The sequence below is a fragment of the Haliotis cracherodii genome, unplaced genomic scaffold, assembly GCF_022045235.1.
Source record: "Haliotis cracherodii isolate W230 unplaced genomic scaffold, xgHalCrac1.p SCAF_21, whole genome shotgun sequence".
NCBI lineage: Eukaryota > Metazoa > Mollusca > Gastropoda > Lepetellida > Haliotidae > Haliotis > Haliotis cracherodii.
This window is the reverse complement of record NW_027266277.1, coordinates 14,021,151-14,039,140: the sequence shown is the minus strand read 5'-3', so window position 1 is coordinate 14,039,140 and position 17,990 is coordinate 14,021,151. Positions and strand designations below refer to the sequence as shown.

At 38.6% G+C, this 17,990-nt stretch overlaps 1 protein-coding gene across 1 annotated transcript in view; it reads left to right on the top strand.

Annotated features, from left to right (window-relative positions):
* Positions 1-354: 354 nt before the first annotated feature.
* LOC139470781 (segment polarity protein dishevelled homolog DVL-3-like) overlaps positions 355-17,990 on the top strand; it is a gene marked incomplete at its 5' end in the record, with an annotated part of 55,085 nt that continues 37,449 nt past the window's right edge. The window contains 3 exons of the mRNA XM_071253072.1: positions 355-432; positions 10,068-10,195; positions 12,924-13,009. Of these exons, the coding sequence (XP_071109173.1) occupies positions 355-432; positions 10,068-10,195; positions 12,924-13,009 (292 nt within the window). The remainder of the gene's footprint in view (positions 433-10,067; positions 10,196-12,923; positions 13,010-17,990) is intronic.

Genomic DNA, 17,990 nt, shown 5'->3' with positions numbered 1-17,990 from the left:
GTTGTACATTGTTGCAGACTCGGACCAACATGGCGATGCGGCCACCAACATGACACAGCCGCCTGACACATCCTTCTGTCACATCCTTCTGACACATCCTTCTGTCACATCCTTCTGACACATCCTCCTGACACAGCCTCCAGACACATCCTTCTGACACATCCTTCTGTCACATCCTTCTGACACATCCTCCTGACACAGCCTCCAGACACATCCTTCTGACACATCCTTCTGTCACATCCTTCTGACACATCCTTCTGTCACATCCTTCTGACACATCCTCCTGACACATCCTTCTGACACATCCTTCTGACACATCCTTCTGTCACATCCCCCTGACACATCCTTCTGACACATCCTTCTGTCACATCCTTCTGTCACAACCTCCTCACAGCCCCTTCATATTTACTTCTAGATGGAAGATGGTGTAAGGTAGGTGATTTTTTTTACCATGGTAGCCACTGTATTCTCCTTAAAAGCAGCCCACTCCAATAATTCATTTACAGGAATAGGTCCTATTTCCTTGTGTATATTGTTCAGGAAGGTATAACTATTATCAAACAAGCTTTTGATGTCACCAGTGATATAAGTGATATCTATACTCCTTTTGGGAGACGTTGATTAATTTGGTAGAGCAGCTTTCACTGTATATATTTAAATTATTACAAACGATAACCATTGCACTTTGATACAGCTAATAGCTATTGTTGGATAATTTTTACCGATGGAAAGCTTGAGCAATCACGAATGAGGTTTCCCGCGATCTTGCTATTTCGATTGTGGAAACATTCTGGTGATAGTTAAACTACAAATGTGACTTTTAACGAGTCAAAGTATGACATATCAAGGCGTCAGTAGCAGTAAACAGTTGGTTGCTGTAAATAACCGTTAGTTGGTGCGATCCCATAGCTACATAGACTTACAACTGTCGTAGAGCTATAATCGCATTGTGAAACGGGGCACCACTTCGTAAGAAGGTCAGTAGTGCAACATACAAAGTAAATATAGAGCAAACGAAAATCAAAGCAGTTCACCTGCCTGTGGAAAGGAATGTGTAAACAGAAAGTGCCTGAGAAAAGGAGTAAAAATAGTGAGAGAAGAAAGTTTGGCACTTATTGGTAGTATAATAAAATTACTTTTTTTTTTGCTTTTTAACCATATCAAAAGACATCTATCTAGACCAGCTAATGCAAGCAATATCGAGACTGTTGATCCTTTTATTTTCTACATGTTTGACAGGTGCTGGAATTTTCTCACTAACTGACTTAAAAATGAAATGAGCTTCAGTCAGCCAAAGGAATGTGTGAAAATAAATAGGATTCCTTATTATGGTACAAACATTGGCAGTCAGCCGAGAAATATTGGGACAATTCTGTTTGCGGAAACACTTCATTTATAGTTTATTTGTACTTATGGAGGACTGTATATGTTGCCACAAGTTATGCAAACAAACCTGAAAACAAGCTTGCAAGGAGTAACTACGCCCATATGTATGTAGGTAGCTGATGGCAGCCTCCCATGATGCAAATAATCTGATTTGTTTGCTGAGAACGCAGAAATTAGACAACCTCATCTCCTCAGTCTACCACCATTTGCTTGTGAAAACTGTCAGCATGATGGCCGCCTCGACATGTGTGTTTAATAAGTTCATTTTCAAAACTACAGCTTGGATTCGTTCGAGGCTTATTTGAATCGTTGTTTTTTGTGATTCCTCTCCAGGCTGGTTCATTAGCGTGTTCTGCATGTAATATTCATGGTCATCACTTTTGTGGGTTCACCGGAATAGAGGTCTTCAAGAATAGATGTTTGTACTAAATGCTTTTTAGTTCATTTAACCTTGGGACAACCATTATGGTGATTGTTTATAGCTTTTGACATAATAAATGTTTAGCCCATCCAAAGGACAAGCCAACAAGATAAGAAATTAGCACTAGCCTGCTATCCAGGACCAATTTCACTTATGTTAAAAGGTATCGTAATAACTAGTAGAATTTCAAACATTTTGTAGGGGTATTGCTATATGTTATCACTATTCAGGCTAGTCGACTTTCTTGGTTAATTTCTCTCCCTGGCCATCACCTCAATTTCGTTGTGATAATGTCAGAATGTTAATGATTTAGATATTAATAACAGTTTCTATTGTCATGTTGGTTTATTGTTAGAAATGTTTGGACGAAAGTTATTGGTACCTTGTCATAGTTCTAATGTTAAATATTCCTGTGAAGATCTGGGTTAGAATAGATCTTCAGTGACCTATGCTTGCCGTAATAGGTGACTTTGCTTGTTGTAAGAGGCGACTAATGGGATCAGGTGGTCAGGCTCGCTGACTTGGTTGATGCATGTCATCGTATCCCAATTGCGTGGATCGATGCTCATGATGTCAATCACTGGATTGTCTGGCCCAGACTAGATTATTTACAGACCGCTGTCATATAGCTGGAATATTGCATCATGTTGCGTTATACAACAAACAAATAATGTAAAAAATATTCGTTTTTATTTTTTCAGTCAGGGATAGAAATTAAAGGTTCCGTAGCCTGTATTGTGATTTCACACTAACCGCTGCCAACTCTGCTAGAAATTCTCTGAGATACTGGGTTTCTTGTCATAAGACTGATGTTAAAATATAACAGGAAGTTTTAGGGGTCCCTAGATTCAAATACCACTGCAACCTCAAGGACCCTTTGCCCCTTAGTTACGAGAACTGCCTTCAACATTAGGGAATTGGAAACGGGCTAATATCTGTTCGTATCTCTGATGATTCTTTGATACAGATACTCTCCAGGCCTGCTCCAACCCCCAAATCCCCTATAATTTCTAACTGCATATTGTCTACAGTTATCAAGTAACACATATCTGGTAAGTTTAGATACCTTTCAATGCTTTTTCAGTAAAAGATGTATACATAATTTAGATGCATACAATTTGAAATCCCAAATTTAATGGTAGTCGACTGATATCGAGGGCTTTAGTTACCAGATAGATCTGAAATGGCAGTATTTCCTAGACAGAAGAAACCCAACAACCTAGATCAGAGATTCCTATCTTGGTCTGTCAGTGTAGGGTTTCCACTGAAACAACTGGTAGCTTTAGGAGATGATGAATTTTTATGGATTAAGAGGAACAAATCCAATAGTTTCCTATGGGACGAGAATTGTGTTAGGAAAGTAACTCGAAAACAGCGATTGCCTCACTTTCAATGTTTGGATAGTCGCCTCCAAGTTAACTAGTTTTATTGTACAATTTGTTTCCCGTGATGTCTCATCTTGGAATTTAAAGTCAGAGTCTACAGGAAATGGAGTCAATGTAAAAGCCATATTTCTCGTCTGCGATAATGTCCAATGATAAATGATACCCAGTTATTTCCTCGGAGCTGGATGTAAGCCTGGCTGGGTCTGAATGTCTATGGTGGTCGGAGGGACTATCTGTCAGTAAAAAGCTCGTAAAGTAGAGGGAGCAGAAATGCTGGAGAACTTCTCATAAAAATGTCTCCAATTCTGTAGCTCCTTGATGATGTTAGCCTTCTGTGAGTGGAACTCTGTCTCTCATCTATCAGAGAAGACCTAGTGTTTGCTGAGTTCAGTCACTACACAAAGGGTTAAGAGTCTGAGATTGTGTTGTATTTTATTGTATAATATTGGACATATTTGTTGTTCTACGTCTGTAACCCGTGCGAATGGAAATGGGTAGTGTTAGAATTTGATGTTTACTGACATTATGAAGAGAACGCTGGCTGGTTGGATCTGTCTGAAAAAGTTATAGTACCTCCACGACGGTGATGAATTGTCGGCTTGTTTCATTTCATGCAGGTGCTTGTCATATAACACTTGCACACCAGCTTCTTGTAAAGATCCCAGGTAGAATAGGTCTTTAGCATCCCGTGCTTGCTGTAAAAAACACACTATGCATGTGGTAAGAGGCGACCAAAATGGATCGGGTGGGCATCCTCGCTGACTTGGTTGATGCATGTCATCGCATCCCAATTTTGTGGTTCGATGCTCATAATGTCAATCACTGTCTTGTCTGGTCCAGACCTTATTATTTACAGACCAAAACAAACAAACAAACAAATCCAACTGAACCAAGACATTATGTAAGTGCTAGTCATGTTATATGCAGTCTGGGCCAAAAATGTTCAAGTCCACTTGCCCGAAGTTGGCCATTAGAATCATTTTTTGTACATTTTAGTCTCATCATATTGTTAATTGTCAGCTCAGCTTATTAGGCCAAACAGAATTTTACAAGACTCAGGCTTTGAACTAATTGCTGAAGTCACAGTAATGGGGTCTAGTTTCTGTCACTGGCTCATATGGCTGATGAAGCTTATGACAATGTTAATGTTGGAACTAGATAAGCCATCCATTGTCGGGCATTACTAAGAACAAGGTAACACCACCATCAACCCTTTCAAAATCCACGATCTGCCTCTGTTGCAGTAATGTTCACTCGTACCCATAGTGTGAAACAGGACACAAAGCATACGTCCTGAACAAGAGTGAATGTGGATCATGTTTTCGAAAGCCAGACAATAAGACAGGAGTTTCGGTCTATCTGAGCATGCTTAGTAATAAGGAATGAGAAATAGAATTACAAAACTAAATCAAGACCTTGCACATTACAACTTACAACTCCATTGTGTTGTATTGTCATTTTTTCACACCCGTGAAACTCTGGGTTATGATTGGTCTTCAGCAACTCATGCTTGCTGTAAGAGGTTTGCTGACTTGGTTGATTTGCATAGATCAGTGTTCATGATATCAATCACTGGGTGGTCTGGTCCAGGCTCGATTATTCACATACTTATAAGACTCTTATCATGTCTATAAGACAGGACTTAATTGTTTCTATGGTCCTGTAGTGTTTCACGATATGGTAAGCAGTAGAAACTAACATTTTTCGTCCACTAGTCCTGAAAATGATAACATATATCAAAACGCTTAAGAATGACAAATCTCTACTAGTCCTCATGATACCTTAACTATTAGCAGTTTCGCAAGTACTATAGGACTACTGCTAATTTCTAACACAGGGTCAGTGTTTACTAAAATAACAATGTTTACGTTTTCCAGTAATTTCAAGAGCTGTCATTATTGGTGTCCAGAAGACTACTAGCATTATCTGATGTCAAAGTACACATTCTTTCAGTGAGCCTTAATGTTCTTAATGTATCACGGCAACATTTAGTATAGTCCTTATGACCAACAGATTTATTGAAACCCACAGGGAACACTGGATTTTCATGTGTTGTCTATTCTCAAACTTGCTACTAATACTCCCCTTTTAAGCCCTATAAATATCAATATCATTTATGCAGAAGTTTCTGGATGTCCCGGACTCCAACGCAGTTGGGTTTTCTTTCTTCATAAAAATCAACAATGGCAGCCACAGCAGACAATATATTTTTACAATGGAGACTCCTTGCCTTCTCCATTGACATTTTTTTTGGTGTTCTTAGCGAATGTTTATGGGAGCGTTTTCAGTTAAAGATAAATTCAAATGGCTGTCATGGCAACCATCAGACATTGGGTGTCAGAATACATCTGAATATAGCCGAATGTCAACTTTTGACTACTTCATGGGTGCTATTAGTGTCGGATATATCATACCTTATGAACCATGTCTATACATCAGGTGAAGTTTATGGGCATGTTTACTTTGAAGGTCAAGGTCACGACTTGTGAAGGTTTTAAAAACATTTGAGAAAAGTGTGTTTCCTCAATAACCACTCAACCCCAAAAAAAGTACTAGAATCTGTACTTTACTAAGAAAGTGTTATCCCAAATATAACATTAGTTACATTTGACCACTTTCTAAATGGCATGGTGTATTCATAACCACTTTAAGGACTTGAGACATTTTGACCTTGAGGTCAGGGTCTCAATTTTATTAAATTTTTGTTGAGGTCAAGGACAAGTTCAATTATGTTGTCAACCTTTTCAGTTTTCTTGACAATGAGCCACAGCAAGATGTCATATTTGGTTTTGCACGTCAAGTAGATTTCTGAAAGAAAACTACTTATTGGAAACTTTAAGGTGAAATAAACTCTACATGTTGTTTCTGATAATCTTATCACATACTAAAGCGAAAGTAAATTGAAGTCTTCAAATATGTCAGTTTTCTATAAACAGTTACTGTATAAGACTATGTAAATAGACTTATGACTGGGGGCAAACGATGTCTATCTTTACTAATTTGAAATTCTGGACCCCAACTGCTGTGTTTGAATGGAATTGTGTGTCCTGGAGATATTCAACAAATTGAACCTTTACTAAACAGGAATTGGCAAGGATGCCACAATCACCACCAATATCACAACATGCCAGTGGCAGGTGAAATCTCAATGACAGTCATTGAAGGAACACAAAATATGTTTTTCTTTTGAGGAAAGTGAAGATTGTAAGATGTGCTTGACATTTTAGATAATCAAACTTTCAGATTATTGATGTGTCTGTCAGCAGCAATAGCGTTGAATCTTCTAGCTCAAACTATTGGCATCATTTGTTGTTTTTTAAATTCTGTAGATATTCCGGGTAAGGATATGGGTCCCCAGCAACCACTGCTTGTCGCGAGAGGCAACTACATGGATCTGGTGGTCAAGCAGTGACTTAGTTGATGCATGTCATCATATCCCAATTGCATGATTTCAGCCACTGGATTGTGTAGCCCAGTCTCAATTATTTACAGACTGACATCATATGGCTGTAATATTACAGAGTCCTGCTCCAAAATAACAGATGCCAAAATTGGCACTATTTTCAGTAGATTTCAGTGTGCATATACACAGTAACCTACGCTAATAACGAACACGTTTATAATGAACTGACCGATATAACAAACATTTTTAGTTCCGTCCATTTGTTGTATATAATGCTGTATATTTGCTTTTAACAAACTACGGTTATTACAAACTAAGATTAGTGGTAACCGTCGTTTACTGTATATGCAGAAAATCTACGAGCAGCTTTAGAAATTTGCATTTTTGCTAACTGACCAGTGTATTGTCAAACAGTGGATATGGACCTTGATTAGCTAAGCTTGTGAGACCGAAACACAATCACCAGACTTTATGCTTCAGATTCATGACCACAGTCGTACCCTTTGACTACAGCCACCATCTGTCCATTGAGCTCAGTTTATAATACCGTATTCGACGTAATAAGCGCCTACGGCAATATTTCTTAATATATTGTCTAGTGAACAATCACAATCAGCACCACCTCAATGTACAAAAGACTTATTTATTCGCGTATAATATGCATTTGTGTGTTATATGCATCCTTAATTATGGGCAATTAAATTCTGTGAAAAATATATACCGTATGTGGTATATAAACATTTCAGGCTGTCAGCATAAACCCTGAAATTTATCTTTCAACTCTGTTTTTTCACCAAAATATTATTCTAATAAGAGCCCCCTATATTTAATATTGAGAGCGCCCTGGGCACTTATTATGTCAAATACAGTAACCAACCTGTTGGGATCCAGGTCAGAAGTCCCCAGCAACATATGCTGGTTGCAAGAGGCAACTCAGTGGATAAGTAATTTAAGCTTGGTGACTTAAATGTTGCATGTCAACCCACCCTAAAGCCATTGACCGTTGCTCATAATATCAAAAACTGGATTGCCTTGTCCAGATTTGACAGTTTACAGACCGTCACTGTATAGCTAGAGTATTGCTGAGTGTAACGTAAACAACAAATAGAATCATAAGAGCCCATATATAAACATTACTTGCTATTAAGAATGTTGCCAATAGATGAATTGGGGCTGGTAGACTGCAGACAGAATGGAATACATGAGACAAGATTTCTGTGTGTTTTTTGCTGAAGGGCAAACTTGAGTGATGTCACCTTTGATGAGCATCTGATTGGGAGTCTAGTCATTTTTCATCCCTCCATGCACTAAAGAGTGATTGTGCGTCTACTGTCTATCAGATTAAGTGGCCACAGCAGGGCAACAGGGAGCATTAATTGGTCATGTAATGTTCCTAATGGTCTGGAAATGCTTTTGGGGCACTTGCAGGAACATGGCGCTAATTACCCAGAATATTGTAATTAACAGGAATAGCGTTAGTTACTTGTCAGGTGTACAAAATATAAACTGACATAGCTCAATGCCAGGAGTTGAGTGTTGCCGGGCAACAAAGGTAGACTGGAAGATTTTAAAAGTCATCAGTAATTATGGTGATAACTTGAGGCGAAACATGGAGGCATGGTCTCACCATGAGCTGTCTAGTTACATGCGTTGAGACATCAACCAGTCATCATATTTGGGTTTTACACAGCATTTTCAGTTACATTTTAATGAGTTTATGCACTATGAGTGTTTTGGCACTGTTTATGTGCTGTGTGGTGCCTTTTGCTTGATATTGGTGAAGCTCACACCAGACTGTGGTCGATAACGCAGGATACGATACGATGCGATACGATGCGATACAATACGATACAAATTTCGACCGGTCACAATATGATTCATATTTCATTAGACTGATCACAATACGATACATATTTCAGTAGACTGATCATAATATGATATATATTTCAGTAGACTGGTCACAAAGCGTTACATATTATAAATAAGTATAATGAATTGATATCCAAGCAGTACATGTCATTTGGTTATATTTACTACAAATGGGAAGTTATGGATGCCAACAAGGATTTATCTAGACCTGCACAGAGGCCAGAATTAGGCCCAAGTCTATACCAAATGTCTATGAAAATTTCGAAACTGGATTTAAACATTTCCCAATTCATGTTGTTATAGTTACAACTAATCTTATGGTATTTTAGAGGTGACTACTTATATTTCACTTATAACAGAACCAGTATGGAGGAAGATGCTTAAATGCTTAGTTTGCATTATTACATTGAATGCAATGTTATACAATGTTAAATAAAAACGTCTTAATTTAGAAGAAAAAATTATAACTTTTTAACAAAATTATTATTTTCCCCAGTTTGCCTCCAAGGAGCATTTAGTTTGGAATCATAGATACATCTGTTTAAGGTGGCCAGTGTAGAAAACAGTGGTGTGTGGGGAAAGGTACAGATATGTTGCCCAGACATGTGAACACTCTGCCATGTGATGTCCACTATTTGATGTAGAGTGTTAAAACACCTCACTGGGATTAAATGCCAGCCTTTCTTGCAACTAATGTTTTTTATGGATTGAGAGAAGTATGTTAATAGGTTATTTAGGTATTTAGTGGAAATTCTTAGCCAATTGACAGGTAGAAAATGTGGAAAAGCTTTCAGTGTGTTGTATTTCCATAGAGCTTTTCCATATGTGGCAGGTTTTTTTTTTCAGTTATTTGTTTGTAAAAGTAGGAAAGTACTGATATCCATCAGCCAAAAGGTTAAAATGAGTCACATTTTGATAAAAATATAGAAATATGTACTTCTTGGATGTATTTACTATATCAGCATGGTAGACCTGAACAAGACCCCAGAAACATGGGAGAACTTGTCGTGAATTTCTCAACATTTCATCAAGATTACAGTTAGTTGCTTTTCTGACTGCTTCATTTCCATTACAGCAGGGAAATTAACCAGTTTTACAGCATTTGCAGTGATTTGGCTAGAGAGAGTTAATATCATTAGGACATGTTTGTGATTCTTACAGTTTTTGACAGGACATTTTACTGTATCTTTACTAAAATTGAAAAATATCTTCAGGACCTTTTGTATGACAATCAGTCAATGTCCTTTGAAATTGAACCCATCTGAAACACTGCTATTGCCCATATGATGTTAAGATTAATATGATTTCCTGTCTGAACAACATTGTTCCATTCATACTATCCCCACTATAGTAATCAGGGAAAAAACTATTTTTCTTAGCACTTCCCTGAATGGGATACCTTTAACATGGGGGAGGGGGAGGTCATGTGACTCATTTTACTTGCTTTTTCTACTGCAGTAGTCTTCAAGTCTATGGGTCCCTCGTTTCAAAGACTACAGGAGCAAAGTTCATTGACCCCAGGACTCCCCTAAACCTAAAATTTGAACACTGTTCTGTACATGCTATCTTAATCCTGTCACTTAATGTCCATGTTGTGTTACAGTTGGTACCCGCAGAAAGCAGTGCATCCGACACACAGTCACAATGTACCGACTCCCAGGCCGGGGACGTGGTCCCCCTCCCCGCGGAGAGGGTTGGGGGGATCGGAGACAGCAGGCCGCCATCATTTCAGTAAGTATATTGAACTATGGGTTTCAGTGTTGGACATACTTTGGGTCGTTATTAGGAGTGAAAAAGTTGAAACCTGACTGAACTTAACAAAGGCTCAGGGCAATTTGCTAATTGTAGTTCTCCATTGGCTGGAGGAATTCTGAGATGAGATACTGTCATCATATAAGCCTACTCGTTAGTGGAAGTGTGTGGTGCCGAAGTGAGGTCTTGTACAAAAAATATGTTAGAGTAATGATTTGAAACGTGGCCCACCAATTAGTATATTGAGTTACATTATTTTGCCTTTGGTATGATGCATAGGGCTCATTTGTGCTGTTCCTTATTTAAATAATTCTTGAAGAAATCACAAACATGTTGTAGTATTGCTTAAGGTATAAACCTGCAAGTATATATGTGGCATATTAGAAACTAGTATCAATGAAGACAGTTGACAGGGTTGACTTGTGCTTGCAAGTACCTGAGAAAGATTCTAGCATCTGTTCGAAAATGTACGGAAAGAAAATGTCAACTGTCTTCAGTGTATGATATAGGCAAGTGGGGATACCATGCTTATTTCACCCACTACCCCCACAGAAGTGTAAAACAAAATGTTTTAATGTAATCAAATATGTTTTTCCAAACATTCCAGAGATTGAATCTGAGAATGTAGAACAGCAGTTTGATGTTAAAATGTCTTCTACTTGAGTGAAATTGCACACAGTTGCACTGAACCAAGTTCCAGTGTAGTAACATGTAACCAGTTGCCGGATACTTTCACACTTGAGTGAACCCTCCATTATGAGCCCTCCATTATGAGGGAATAAGCATATGCCTAGGTTGTCATTAACAATCACTTGAACAGCACACCCACCATTTACTGCCGTTTTATATAGAGGGAGGAGGTGAGTTTTTATGCTGCATTCATCAGTATTGCAGCAGTGTCAAGGAAGGTGAAGGTTTAGCTCAGTGGTGAGAGCACTTACTTGTGACGCAATAACAGGATCCTACTTGCCTGCACATGGCTATGTAGTGTAATGCCAGGTCTTTTTGTCCCCACTTTATACCACTTACTTCTATTTGATATAGAGATGGTGGGTACACAGGATTTATCTGGACCTGCTCAGTGGCCAGTATTCAGCCCCAAGTTTACAGCAACTGTCACAATGTAGTCTTTTTGTTCACAATTTGCTCATCACAGCAGAAGACGTTTGAGTCTTGAAGGGTAAAACGCATGATGTCATTCTTGGGGTTCCTGGTATGATATCACTGGATTGTTGCCGAAAGCAACAGCTCACTAGTAACTGGGTACTTGATCCATAAGGTTTCAAATCAATTTGGAGCTCAGTAATGTTGAATTGTGACCCCAAGGTTACATTGTTACACTTAATTTGGCTTTTGAATCCTGACTCCTTGTATATTGATACAATAAACCATGGAGTTTGGGCTCATTGTTGAAGGACCCAGCTCTGGTTCTACCTATTCAGGAACAGGCTAAATAATTGGGAATTTGCTGCGAAACAGCACTGTGACATCTGTCAAAACAACTCTAAAGAAGCAGTGCTTGCTTTCATTGCATAAGAGAGGCAAGCCAAGCGTAGTTTCCATGATTGAAATCAAGATGTCTGTTTAAGCCGTTGAGCAGCTGTTGCTCTGTGGCTGTTGTTGCTGTTGCAGAACCAGACAGAGCTACAGCGAAAGGTTTACCTCCAACTATAAATGTTGGAAGTTGGACGAACTCATGTGTAGTGGTTGTGGAATATTTTCTGACACTATCCTGAAATAACTTGTAATATTTCTGGAAGGAACTGATGTAGGATGATCGTGTAAATTCATGCTGAATCAAGGAATCTCGCTGGTTGGGAGAGTTCAATGATTTGGGGGTGCCGAGACAGGGAAACCAGGAATTATATCATTTTCAAACGGTTAAACTGCAGTTTCTCTCCCCTGAAGTACACCTTTAACATGGCAGATTGATTGGAGACTAGATGAGGAAAAACATCTTTCCAAGTACATTAGCTAGAGGTCTATTATCATGGGTACATTATGTTTGATAAACAAGGTAGGTGCAAGGACATGTACAATGTATTGTGTACAGTCCTTCTGTGAACCAGTGGCTGAGGGTTATTGTCCCTTGAAAGAAGAAATAACTGTCCGTTTCTAAGAAAAATGAAATGGTTCATCTAGCTCTATGTCATACCTGGCTGATTGCTACCCCTTGCAGGTTTCTACACCCTGAACTAACCACGTCAGTGTGAATCTATTGGAGTTGTTCCCCACTATCTAATGCTAGTCATAAGAGGCTACTCAGTAGTAGAAACAAACATTTTTGTTCCACTAGTCCTTATAATTATCACATAAAGCAACACCTTTACAAATGGCAAATTTCTACTGGTCCTTGTGATACCTTAACTCTTAGGCAGTTTGGCAAGGACTACATTTGCTACTTCATTGATTGGGTTATGAGCCTAGACTTGTTGCTTGTGTGTTATCATATCCCAATGGTGTTTATCATTGCTCATAGTGTCAATCACTGGTTTGTCTGGCCCAGGCTTGATTTATACACAGGTTTACCGTGACTCGAACATTTGGTAAACAGTTCCCTTGCTCATACGGAGGTTTGGCAAGGAGTCATCAGAATCATTGCCTGATAGATGTAGAGTTTACTACAGGAGTGTCTTTCAGATACCATTTATCTACCTATCTAACGAGCATAAAATATTATATTTAGACGTGCCATTGTTTATTTCAGTGCAAACGCATCAGTAGTGAGTCGAGATGAAACTTGTGACACATGCACGGAGACGGACTCAGTTATCAGTGCAGCGGCAAGGAGAGGTATGTAGAGTTTTCTCCCTTGTATATACACCCTTATATGTTCTAGGTTATGTGATATATTTGGTGCAAAGTCAGGAGAGATATATCTATACCCATATATACCCAGGAGATAAACATATGCCTTTATGAGGCCAGTGGAGGCCCAGGTGGCCCAGGCGTCTAAGGCATGACAATTAGCATCCATTGGGCACGCCAGAAACCTGGGAGCATGGGTTCAAATCCCAGTTCCCCCTGATTATGTTTCTTGGTTTGTCAGCACCATACACGTACTTGTGTTTTACACCAAAGTGCATCACATAGGGCTTTCCTCCCACATGATGCTGACACGCTGTGATAGCTGAAATGCTGTTCAAAGCGGCATTAAAACCAACTCACTCACTCACTCAATCACTTATGAGGCTAGTAGCGATTGGTAGAATAAACTTTGACAGTACTTGATAGCTGCTTATCGCTAGGTAAACCGTGATGATAACTTAAGAAACGACTTTACACAGTGTGTCTACAGACCTAGGACAAACTTTTGAGGAAGGACGTACTTGGTTTATTTGTGAATGGAATAATATGTCGATGTTGGCTTTTACTGGCAATGCAGGTTAAAGACATTGTATAGCATCATTTGTAATTGTGGGATCCTTAAGGTTATCTGTAACTTTCAACATCCAATTTTATTATTTACACCACCTGAGTCTCATGTTTAATTTGGAACAATGTACAGCAGAAACTGATAGAATATGTTTCATGTTTGTGACTGACACCAGTAAGTTTGAATACCACAAGGCCATGAACCTCCCCAAATTTTGAACTGGTCAGAATATGTCCCCAATAACTCATACTTGTCTGCTTGTTGGGATTCCAAGGCAAAATAGGCCTTCAGTAGTATAAGCTTGTTTCCTGGTTTGGGTTCCTGGTCAGAATAAGTGCAAATGATACGAGAGGTGGAATCTGATTGTTCCATAGGAGAGGCTTGGAGAGACATAACTCGTAATAGCCACTGGTAGCGCTACAATCGTGCCCAGGAATTCCAGCCTAGTTGGGCAAGGGTGGAAAAAAGACTTTCACAGTCAGTCAATGCCCTTGCCTCAGGAAGATGGTTACTGGGTGCTTATAGAATACAAGCTAGAAGGATTTACGGATTGTTTGTACGAGGTGTTAAGTGGTGGACTTACAGCATTCTTTCATGAAAAGTGAAATAAGCTTAATTCTGACTTTCATGTATTCTATATATTGTTCATTATCATTTTAAGAAAGGAAATACGTTGAAACGTCCAACCTTTGGAGAAACATTGCTAAGTTAGCATATTGTTCAGATAGCGTAACCTTATCTCTTTGTGATGTCATGAACAATGGATGTTATGTCATATTGTTCTCAGCAATGTGACATCATATCACATCATCATATCATTCAGCAGTGATAATCACTATAATGCATGTGTAAATATCAGAAAGCTATTACCCTTATCTCTCTACCCTAGTATGGGTAATATTCATAATTGTGTACCTACTGTTGTCTGAGATGTCAGAGCACGATAGATCTTCAGTTCCATAGCCTAAGTACCCTATTTCCTCCACTAAATGCTTTCAGACACTCTTTACTACCAACGTTTAATCAGGAACCAGCCTTATAATTCCAATTTCAGACTAATGATTAGCTCAAACTCTTCTTCGGTACAGTTCTCTAAAATGCTTTAGTTTTCCAGGGACAATGTGTTGAACGCTTACAGTAGTTGAAATACAATATGTAATGCATTATGAAACTACCTGGCGTTTTTTTGTTTTTTCATCACCAGCGTATAATCGAGGAAATACGGTATTAGGATATGCTAAAATAGTGGCAGAGTGGTCATAATTGTATTTTCAAGACTGTTTTGCCAAAGAACATCAGAACATTCTGATACTGAGATTAAGAAAAAAATAAATTCAATATATTCTTTTTTTAAAATAGCTACAAAATAGGTCTTTTTGACAAATAGGTTTGTTTTATCTTATTCAACCCACAGAATGAAAAATAAGATTGAATTGGTAGCTATCATGACTGTGTTGTAAAGTATGGTCATGAAGATAACTTTTGGCAATTTTCCAGTTGGTGATATCTATACTCCTTTTGGGAGACGTTGATTAATTTGGTAGCAAAACCATAAACACAATGAGGTGATCTACAGGAAATGTGTCGATACTGTTGCCGTACTGGGAATTTGTGATTGATGAATAAATTTGAGAATATGAAATATGAGTCATCTTGAAAAGAAAGTTTGAAAATGTATCGCAATTCGCCATTTCAAAATTAATTTGGATTTTAATAATTAAGGTGTCATGTTTGATCTCTAATTTACAAATCAGATATGTTCATATAAATCTACAAATTGATATAATTAGTTATTCTAGATTTTATCTTGGTTTTCGCTGTGCAGAGTTGCATGTTTTGGCATGCCAGAGACCTAAGGTCTTGGTGGGAGTCTTAGTTGGCCTGATGATGTTTCTAGGTTTGGCAGCACCATACCCGTGCTGTACCACCTTATGCCACAGGTGTAAAATAAGCCCTAAATGATTCTAAAATGCGGCCGCTACTGAGTTTATGTGTATTGATGTGCGACCCCGATACAGCACCCCCTGTCTGGGTGCAAGCAGGTGAAGAGCTAAACGTGATTGGATAGATGTTTATTTATACTGTAGAGTATCTTCCCAGGATGCCACTCGGATAAGGATTGAGCCTCATTCTGATTTCCGTCTGGACCACATGAAATAACACACTCGACACACCTCCAAATGTCAGGGGACTCTAAGGGGGAAATATTGCCGTGATAAACTCAGATTCTGTTGCTTGTTGCCCAGGGGCTTGACAGTGTGGGGTCAGGATACAGGGTTCAGGGGAGACAATCCTGGCATGTTTGACATGTTATGTGTAAATAAAGATAAGATTATTGGCAATTTAGAAAAAAAGACATGCCAACATTCTGTCAATATCAAAGTTGTAGGTACGGATCAATTCTTTTTGAGTCAGTTCAGGAGTAGCTTGACATCAGTTTGCCTGCATTCCTTACATCAATGCATACAGCTGAATAAGTCAGTACACAACAAATGCTTCGGTTTGAAGAACTGTACTTTTATCCAAAATGGTTTTTGTCCCTACAGTAAACTGAAGCCAATTCTTCTTCTCCTGTGTGGTGATATGGCTTGAAGTAGCATTGACCAACACACTCAGAATGAGAGAATCATTGTCAGTGAGGCTCCTTCACCTTCTTATGGCAACATCTGGAGTTGAACGGAAGAAGGATTATTCTGCACTATTATTTATGGTTCCAGCCGACCCATTTGTGAATACAGTTTGAGAGTGAACATTGTCATCAATATGTAGGTGCCACACAGACTGTTCAATACAGAGCCAGTAGATGGGACCAGGTATTAACAGGTATTAATACCTGTCATGTGATGGCCATTATTGGTCAGGAACTCAATCCCTTCTAATCACGCAAATAAAGGTATAAAAACCTTCTTGAGATTAATATCTGCCCTTAGTCGTGTATGTTCCTGATCTTTAGTATACAAACAAGCAGATTGTTATCACAATTGGTAGCCATTACCATGTGACATGAAGTCTTTATCTTTCTCTGACAGTGGTATAAACATTGTATCGGTGTCCTTCCTACCCGTTAGTGCTGTGCTAAACAAATATAGACACGTGATATTGTCTAGCTGTGCTATACAGGGTATATCTCTCCAGGCAGTTGTGTGTTACACACAGACAATAGTGTTGTATCACACAGACAGTATGGTCTTATATGACAGGAATCAGTAATGTTATATGAGATTTATGGCATGTTGTGTCAGGACTAACACTAAGCAGTGGTTAAGTGTCAGTGTCTACCTGTAGGAGTGTTGATTACAGTTGAATCAGATCTTTGCCTGGGACAAAAGCAAGATCCTGCAGTTCTGACATCATGAAAAGTCGATTTTATGACGACTTTGACATTGAGGAGCTACCATGGCAAGGTATTTTCTGGCATGTTTTGGATCTGTACCTTTCAAGGGAGGTTGGTCGATGTATTTGTTATGTCTGTTTGTAACAATATAAGTAAAATCAGAGATTTTAAACCGTGGGAAATATTTGTTTCTTTGACATTTTGATGTTCATTAAGATCATTGAAGTGAAATTAGTACTACTGTTGTAGTATTTCGAAATCGATCATTTATGGGGGGAAAACAACAATAAAAGTAATAATAATGCTTTTTCTACAGCACAAAATTCCTAATCACTGAGGGACATGCTCAATGCACAACACAGCATATGTACATATATATACAACAGAGAGGGGAGAGTAAGATAATAAACATATACACATTCAGTTGTAGGGTTCGAAAATGTAAGTTTGGAGTCCAGATTTAAACAGTGATACAAGGTGCACTTCTGTATGTTGATCGAGTTGTGACGTAAGGTAAGGTTTGGCTTTGTTTTGAAAAGTTTGTGGTAGGTAAGTAGGTCAAGAATGGTGAGAGTTGAAGGAAAGCTGTCCTGTTGTCAGTTGATTTATTGTTTGAAACTGCCATGATCAGTGAATCAATAACTCAAAAATCAATACTTGTGTCTAGGAGAAGCTTAACTGATCACTGATAACGTACCACTCCAGAAGATTCAAGTGTTGTGGTATAGGAACATGAGCGTTGATAATGTAGAATCCAAATTGATATCTGCCCATGGTAGAATACAAATAGAACTAAATATGCTGTGTCCCTAGTTGGTTTCCATGGTAACTATTTCCTCATGTTTGTAATTCAAGGACTTATGGGGATTGGTTGGTGCCAATGGGAGCTGACTATGGATAGTGTTGACTCGAGCTGGAACATTGCAGTCTTTGCCAACGTCTTTTGAGATAACCCATCATTTTCAGTCTATATTAGTCTTGATGCAGGGATGCAAATTAGCACCAGCCTGGACCAGTTTTGTTAATATTAAAGTAGTGGAATTTCAAAGTTTTGAGGATTATTG